Raw genomic sequence first — 8944 nt, 5'->3', positions numbered from 1 at the left:
AGATAACATTTCTCTGTGCGTGAGAAGTTTGCACAGAACTCCAGGTGCCTGCAGTAAATAAGCGCCTAATCTCTGGGGTGGCGGGACAGAGAGCTATGTTTGCAAGCAAACCCTCAAGGACTGAGGCAGCTCCCAGAGCTGTGTCCTTCGGACAAAGGACCCCGTTCTCACGGGCAGCTCCCCTCATGTATCTGTTGCTGAAACAGAAAACTCTCCCCAAAGATGAACAGTGCTTGGTTCTGAAGGCTAGTAGTGAGAAGTGACATTGATTAAAGGTCTCCCCAGGTGTCTTGGGTCACTATCCTATAGGTTTGGATTTTCTATTCTCATCCTCCTGTGATTTTTTTAAGAAGTCTGCCTATAAGTTAGCAAGATGCTCCTAGGAAGTGGCAAAGAATAAGTTGTAGGGCCCTCCCAGGGAAAGCTGAAGTTTTCTTAGAGGTGAGGGTATCATGTTTTCCTCTAAATGATTTCCTGAGAGACCACTTCGCTTTGGACCCTGAGAAGTTTATTGCCGCATTCCTCGGATAGCTCTTAGCCATAGTCTAAGTCAGAGAGAGATGACGAGGAATCCATTTGTTCCCAGAAATGTGAACATATTTGCTGCGGAGATGACGTGGGGATTCTGGTCTGGATGATCCGGTGATGGGAGGGGTGTGGAGGAGGGCATAGATGACAAGGGATGAGCCATACGTTAACAGTTGTTTTCTTGGGTGATGGTTCTTAGGCGTTTCTTGTACTATTCTCCGCCTTTGTGTATGTTTGACATTTTCCATGATTAAACACTTTTTGAAAAATCATCTCTTCATTACAAAACTATTTATTGAGTATATACAACTGTGGTGTTGGAGAAGACTCTTGAGAGTCCCTTGGACTGCAAGGAGATCCAACCAGTCCATTCTAAAGGAGATCAGTCCTGGGTGTTCTTTGGAAGGAATGATGCTAAAGCTGAAACTCCAGTACTTTGGCCACCTCATGCGAAGAGTTGACTCATTGGAAAAGACTCTGATGCTGGGAGGGATTGAGGGCAGGAGGAGAAGGGGATGACAGAGGATGAGATGGCTGGATGGTATCACCGACTCGGTGGACATGAGTTTGAGTGAACTCCAGGAGTTGGTGATGGACAGGGAGGCCTGGCATGCTGAAATTCATGGAATCGCAAAGAGTTGGACATGAGCGACTGAGCTGAACTGGACTCGTACCAGGGACTATCCTAGGTGCCAGAAATAGGTCAGTGAACAAAAGAGTGAGAATCTTTGCTTTGTACATTCTTGTTGGGTGCGGGGTGAGGCGGAGGGAATGACAAAGGGTAAGCATGGTAAATTTATGGGTTATATGGTATGTTAGGAAGTGTTGAGTACCATGGGAAAGAAAAAATAGTAGAGGCCAGATGAGGGCATAGAACGATGGAGAAGAAGATGAAGGCTTGGGCCTTGGGTACCAATGTTGGGAATGGAGCTGCAGAGGAGGCTGAAGAGGAAGGAGAAAGGAAAAAGGAGGGGGGGATTGTTATTAGGGAGGAGGAACTGGTCAGCTGGGAGGCTGGGTGAAAAGCCTTGTGAAAAGTATCAACTATTTCCTTGATTGGCTTATTCAGGAAATGAATTGAGTGTCTCTTACATTGGTACTCAGCACAGGGGCTGCAGTTATGTACCCCCAAAATCTATTTGGATTGCTGATGTAGGATCCATCCTGGAGAAAAGTGACCAAAGAAAACTGAAATAGAAAGCTATATTGTAATTGACTCTCCGTTTTCCTCTGAGATGTCTACTCCTTGTGGGCAAAGGATTGTTTAGTCTCAGACCTCTAGTACTTGGCTGAATATCTAGCCTAATACAGCCCATGCTTGCTGAATGAGAGTAAGAAACACATGGAACGAGGGAGTGAAGCTCTGACCTCTGAAGACTGGTGCAGTCAACTCTTAAAGCCAGAACTCAGTTGCAGACACAGATGTCACAACAGCGTCTGTAGGAGAGCCTAGGAACTTCCCTCAAAGATGTTGACAACCAAAGGTTGGGGACTTCCCCCAAATTCCTATCTTTATTATAAACCCAGATATAGGATAGTAGAGAACTAATCATCCATTAACTGAAACTTATCCCAATCTTTGGGTATCACCTTTTGTCTTTTGTGCTCTTGGATCACCCATGGGCAGGTATCTATCTCATAGTCCAGAGAGACATATCAGAATAAAGATCACTTTTTTTTTTTTTCCCCATTTTCCAGATAAGGAAACTGAGGCACAAGAGCTGAAGAGGCTGGCACAGGTCACTCAGCCAGCAGGCAGCAGAGCTGGAGTTCCACCGGCCTCTGAAGTCCAGACGTTAGCAGCCCTTTCCTTACTGGCCACAGTATTTATGAGCACCTGCTATGCACCAGGCACCGCCCTTGGCATTGCAGGCTCAGCAGCGAATGAAACAAAAGTCCCTGCCCTCTTGCACATTATGAGGGGGTGGCAATGGACATCAGATGATAAATAAGTTTTGTAAATATTCAGTCAGCTAGTAGGGGACAAGGGAAGTGATAGGAATGAAATAACAGCCTGGTGAAGGGCATCTTTTTTTTTTTTTTTTTTGGGGTTGTGCCATGTGGCTTGCAGAATCTTAATTCCCCAACCAGATAGGGAACCCAGACCCTTGCAGTGAAAGTGCTAGGGTCCTAACCACTGGACCACCAGGGAATTCCCACGCGTGTCATTTTAAACAGAGAGGAGAGTGATCAGGGAAGGTCTTTCTGAGGAGGTGATGTTTGAGCCTGAAGGATGAGGAGCCAGCCACATGGCTGTCTGGGGCAGGACGGTTGCAGGCAGAGGAAGCTGGCTGTGCAAAGCTAAAGATCACTTTTAATTAAGAAAAAGTTCCTTTTTTTTTTTTTAACAATACTGAAACAGGGGAAAAATTAGTAAATGGACAATAGAATAGAACAAAAAGTCCATCAAATGTAATGTTTTCTAAAAAAATGAATTATTACCATCATTATTTTATTTTGTCATATTTATAATATAAATAGATTTTTGACATGAGTGGCTGTGTTCCCAAGCACTAATGTTGATAATATATGGTCATCTTTCATCTTTTTTTTCCCCCAAGTGGAGACAAAAAATACAAAGGTGACAGAGAATAGATACCTCCGTATGCTGAGTTCTGAAGATACAGGGAGAAGAAATTAATGTCATCATGATACCACACTAACGGGAAAGAACAAGCCCTGAAACCTCAGAGTAAAGGGGCAGAACCATCAGTTACAAGGCAGCCAGGTACCTGGGACAGGAGGAAGTGGGCAGGAGGGATGGAGGGAAAAAGAAAAATCAAAGTATTAGTCACTCACTTGTGTCCGACTCTTTGTGACCCAACCCCATGGACACCACCCCATGGAGCCCACCAGGCTCCTCTGTCAAAGGAATTCTCCAGGCAAGAATACAGGAGTGGGTTGCCATTCCTTTCTCCAGGGGATCTTCCTGACCCAGAGACTGAACCTGGGTCTGTTGCATTGCAGGCAGATTCTTTACCATCAGAGCCACCAGGGAAGTCCGAGGAGAAGTCTTACCAAACGCTGTGAGCTGTGCTCCCAACATCTCTTACCCTGGGAGGCAGAGCCCATCAGCCACTCAGTGGCAGCATTGCTTCTGGCAGCAGCTCTTCTGCTGGCAACAGCCCTTCCCACCACCACAGCCACACGAGTTGCAGCTGCAGGTACGGCGGTGGCAGCAGACCACGGGGACGCTGCAGCAGCCCCCACAGCAGCCATAGCAGCAGGGGCAGCAGCTGGTGCAGCAGCCCACCCGGTAGCATCTGCAGCTGTTGCAGCTGCCACAGCCACCACCGCAGCCACCACCACAGCCACTGCCACAGCCACCACTGCAGCCACCACAACTTCCACAACCACAGCAGCCCATGGTGAGGACTTGGACTCAGGAGAGGTGAGGAGGGAGACTCAGGAAGGGAGGGAGGTCTGACGCCGTTTGTCTCAGGGGCCCTCCCTTAAATACCATCTTCAGGGCTTAACATAGAGCAAGTGACCACTTCCTTTGTTATGGTTTCCACCAGCTTCCTCTGGAGAGTTTCACCAGACCTCGAGGCTATTTCCTTGTGAAACATCGCTGACCTCATCCAACTGCTTATTTTAGCATTGACCCCTTCCTCGGGTTATGCTTCTAATAAAACAGCATGCTTCTAAAATGTTAAATTTTGTTTTCGTCTAGCAGTTTTTAAGTGCAAGTCTAACCCTCCCGTGAGTTTCATTTGATGAAAACTTGCCTGTTTCCTGGGCATTGGGATCACTCGCTCAGCATCTAGTGAAGTTCTTTTCCTCAGTTTCAGAGGGAAATCCTCCTGTTTGCAGACATTCTTTGCTGAACCCCGGACAAAGTGGAATTCCACGTGTGGAAGCAAAGCACCCTAATTTGCCTCTCCTTGTAGGTCATGAGGTTCTGCAGCTAAAAAGTCAAAGAATTTTCTCATTTATTTGCAGATTCACTTTTGTCCTTATTTTGAAAGTACCTGAACTATGGGCAAGTTGCTTGGCAGGGGGATGGCTATGGGGTAGGAGGTTTTGTGATGATGGGTTTCAAAATGAATATCCCATGCTGGTTTATCTCTGTCTCTTTTCTCCAATCAATACTCAGGGTAAGGGCCAAAGAAACCAAGAACCCCAACCACCAACTGAGTTCATGTCCCCAGAAAACCACAGTCTCTCTGTGAATCAGTTTCCTTAGTTTAGGTTAAATCATGTTTATTTTTTTGAACTAGACTGTATTTTTAAGAGTAGTTTTAGATATAGGTTCATAGTAAAATTGTTTTAGTAATTGTTTAGTAAAATTGTTTGAGAGATTTCCCATATGCTCCCTGCCCCCCTACACCTACAGTCATCAACATCCCACACCAGAGAGCTATAGTTGTTGCAACCTTGAACCTACGCTGGAAAGTCATTATCACCCAAGGTTCATAATTTATGTTAGGGTTGAATTCTGGTCTTGTATATCCTATGAGTTTCAATAAGTATTGGGTTGCCCAAAAGTTCATTTGGATTCTTCCATTACATCTTATGGAAAAGTCCAAACAAACTTATTGGCAAACTCAATATAATGACAGGTAGCCACCATCATAGTATCATACAGAGCAAACTGCTCTAAAGAAAAGAGCTCTAAAAAATGCTCTACCTGTTTATCCCTCCTTCCCCACTAAACCCTGCCTCCAGTTTTACCTTTTCCAGAAAGTCTTCTAGTTGGAATAATTTGTCCCATATATATTTGTGTTGCCAGGTCTGAAAAAAATCACACATTTATCATGACTACCAGTTAATGAGGTTCGTGTAAATATAAGAAACTTTGCATACCATGTTAGCTTTTATCCTTAGCTTTCTTAGAAGAAAGGGACTAACCACATGTCAGGTACTTTATTGTGTTTATTCTCAGCATAGTCCTTCAAGGTAGATTCATTAGCAGTTCTGGTTCAGAGGGGTCCAAGGATTTGCTCAGGGTAACATTTGGGGTCTGAGTGGGGTTCCAACTCAATTCTGCCTCACTCTGCACACAGCGAAGGGTCTACCATGACTCTTCGATTCTAAGATCTGCTTTGTTTCTTCAGAACCTACTGCTGAGACTATTGGGCTAACTTTTTGCTTTCAATTATGACTTTGAGAAAAAGTCAAGAGAGAGAGTTCCAGAAAAACATCTATTTCTGCTTTACTGACTATGCCAAAGCCTTTGACTGTGTGGATCACAATAAACTGTGGAAAATTCTGAAAGAGATGGTAATACCAAACCACCTGACCTGCCTCTTGAGAAACCTGTATGCAGGTCAGGAAGCAACAGTTAGAACTGGACATGGAACAACAGACTGGTTCCAAATAGGAAAAGGAGTTCGTCAAGGCTGTATATTATCACCCTGCTTATTTAACTTATATGCAGAGTACATCGAGAGAAACATTGAGCTGGAAGAAGCACAGCTGGAATCAAGATTGCCGGGAGAAATATCAATAACCTGATATGCAGATGACACCACTCTTATGGCAGAAAGTGAAGAGGAACTAAAAAGCCTCTTGATGAAAGTGAAAGTGGGGAGAAAAAGTTGGCTTAAAGCTCAACATTCAGAAAACGAAGATCATGGCATCTGGTCCCATCACTTCATGGGAAATAGATGGGGAAACAGTGGAAACAGCGTCAGACTTAATTTTTTTGGCCTCCAAAATCACTGCAGATGGTGACTGCAGCAATGAAATTAAAAGACACTTACTCCTTGGAAGGAAAGTTATGACCAACCTAGGTAGCATATTGAAAAGCAGGGATATTATTTTGCCAACAAAGGTTCGTCTAGTCAAGGCTATGGTTTTTCCTGTGGTCATGTATGGATGTGAGAGTTGGACTGTGAAGAAAGCTGAGCACCGAAGAATTGATGCTTTTGAACTGTGGTGTTGGAGAAGACTCTTGAGAGTCCCTTGGACTGCAAGGAGATCCAACCAGTCCATTCTGAAGGAGATCAGCCCTGGGTATTCTCTGGAAGGAATGATGCTAAAGCTGAAACTCCGGTACTTTGGCCACCTCATGTGAAGAATTGACTCATTGGAAAAGACTGATGCTGGGAGGGATTGGGGGCAGGAGGAGAAGGGGACGACAGAGGATGAGATGGCTGGATGGCCTCACTGACATGATGGATGTGAGTCTGAGTGAACTCCGGGAGTTGGTGATGGACAGGGAGGCCTGGTGTGCTGCGATTCATGGGGTCGCAAAGAGTCGGACACGACTGAGCGACTGAACTGAACTGATGACTTTGAGATCCAACATCAGTGGCAGTGATTACAATGATTTCCTATTATATTTAAGATATTTTGTATAGAACAATGGTTAGTCAGTACTATGTTCCTCTGCAGAGAAGCCCACAATGGATCACATATGCTCAGTGACCCATCACTTCTCAAGAAGCACTTATGTCTCACTGCCACTCAGGTACCCTCTGCAAATGCCACCATAGATTGCAAAGCCTGGAGGAATGGGGATTAAGCTTGCTTTCACAGTCAAGCTTAATTCCTTTGTTACGTTTTTATACTTGAGAAGATACTATGATCAATCATTTTAAGAAATCATCTTTTAAGAAGGAAATCTCACCATCTCTATTTTCCTCACTTGTGGACTCTGGAAAGATTTCTGGTCTTATTCAAAACTCAGCTGAAGCATCTTCTGCCCACCATCATTGCCCAGAGATCAACACTCACTTCTTTTGAACTTTCTCTATTTCTTTCTTGATGTCTTCACATTAACAGATAATAACCCTTTGTGTTCTTGACCAGACTGTGAACTTTTCAAAGTCTGATATCATATTGTATTTATATTTTCATCCTTGTATCAGGAACACAGAAGTGAAACGATAAAGGGCCAGTTGAAGAGTAATGAGGAAGTTGCAATGGATTGAATGTTTCTGTCCCCCCAAAATTCATATCCTGAAATCCTAACCCCAATGTGGTATTAATAGGAGGCCTTTGGGAAGTGATTAGGTCATGAGGATGGAGCCCTCATGAATGAGATTAGAGCCCTTTTAAAACGGACCACTGAGATCTCTCTCACCCTCTTTCTACCATGTAAGGATACAACTGGAAGCTGGGTGTCTGCAGCCTAGAAGAGAGTTCTCACCAGAACCTCACATTGCTGGCCCTCTGATCTCAGACTTCCAGTCTCCAGAACAATGAGAAATAAATTCCTACTGTTAATAAGCCACTCTGGTATTTGGTTATAGTGGCTCAAACTGAGATGATGTTAAATCCAGGTTAAACTTGGGTTAAAGTTAAACTTTAATTTGGGTTAAAGGACCACCATGGAGGCTTCCAAACAGAAGCCAAGAAGAAGGCTATGGCAGGCTACCTAGCCTATAGGCGATATAAATTGGGGTGGGGGGATGAGCTGTGGGAGAAGCATGGAGCTGAGTGTGTCCATTGCATTCATTCTCCCAGTTCTGTTTTTATGGCCCTTTTCCTTATTGTCTTTCTCTTCTCCACAACCTACGTCTTTTGGAAGCCCTTTGAGTTCCCTGGGGTACCCAATATTATAGAAAAGACTGTCTCCCCAGGCCCCTTCCTCAGGTCTCCTGTCTTTTCAGTAATGTCTGTGGCAGCCAGGAGTCAGCAGGCAAACCCCACTTCCAACAGTTGCCCTTCCCCTCACTGAGCATCGCTTGTGTTTCTTGGTGTTCCGTTTTTCACTTCCTGCAGGGGTGCGAGATAAAATGTTGGCTTACAATTGACTAGCAAGACCGTGTGAACGTTGTCTGGCATTTTTGCTTGTGTGTGTGTGTCTTTCTACTCCACTTTTAGAAAGGGAAGGCAGGATTTTGTTTTGTTGGCATCAGTAGAATTTCCTGTGGTGTTCTTACTGTTACTGCCTGCCTTGTGACATTTAGCACAAAAGAAGCTACATGAAAATGCAGATCAATGTACTCTGGCAAGCATTTTCTGAGCATTTCTGCTCGTAAGTACGGCAGCAGGGAGAAGTAAGAGTGGATGAGGCCTCTCCTGTCCTCTTTCACCAGCCAGCTCAGGGGCTTAGCCCCTTCAGAATCACATGTCCAGGGGCTTCTCCCAAGAATTTAAGAGGAAAGAAGAATTTCACCCCAAATCCTTTTGCAGATTTCATGGGGCTGTTTCTAAACTTGCATCATTGTCCAGAACAGCTTGGCATGGATTATCCCTATTACATTTCTGTGTGTGCTCAGTTGCTAAGTCACATCCAACTCTTGTGACCCCATAGACTGTAGCCTGCCAGGTTCTTCTGTTCATGGAAAATTCCATGAATACCAGAGTGGGTTGCCATTTCCTACTTCAGGGGATCTTCCCAACCCAGGGATTGAACCCACATCTCTTGCACTGGCAGGCCGATTCTTTACCACTGGATCCATTCACATTTCTATAGGGCACTAGATTTCAATGGGAGGCAGTTTTGCACCCCCCCCCCCCCAGG

General features: G+C 44.7%; 1 protein-coding gene across 1 annotated transcript in view; it reads right to left on the bottom strand.

The window, feature by feature from the left end:
• Positions 1-8944, bottom strand: part of LOC104986505 (endogenous retrovirus group K member 113 Gag polyprotein-like) — a 29953-nt gene that overhangs the window by 2337 nt on the left and 18672 nt on the right. Inside the window, 2 exon segments of the mRNA XM_010837103.1 lie at positions 3128-3187; positions 3582-3909. Of these exon segments, the coding sequence (XP_010835405.1) occupies positions 3128-3187; positions 3582-3909 (388 nt within the window).

This window comes from Bison bison, unplaced genomic scaffold (genome assembly GCF_000754665.1).
Source record: "Bison bison bison isolate TAMUID 2011002044 unplaced genomic scaffold, Bison_UMD1.0 scf7180017864068, whole genome shotgun sequence".
Classification (NCBI taxonomy): Eukaryota; Metazoa; Chordata; class Mammalia; order Artiodactyla; family Bovidae; genus Bison; species Bison bison.
Note: the sequence above shows the minus strand (reverse complement) of the source record. Positions and strands in the feature narration are given on the sequence as shown.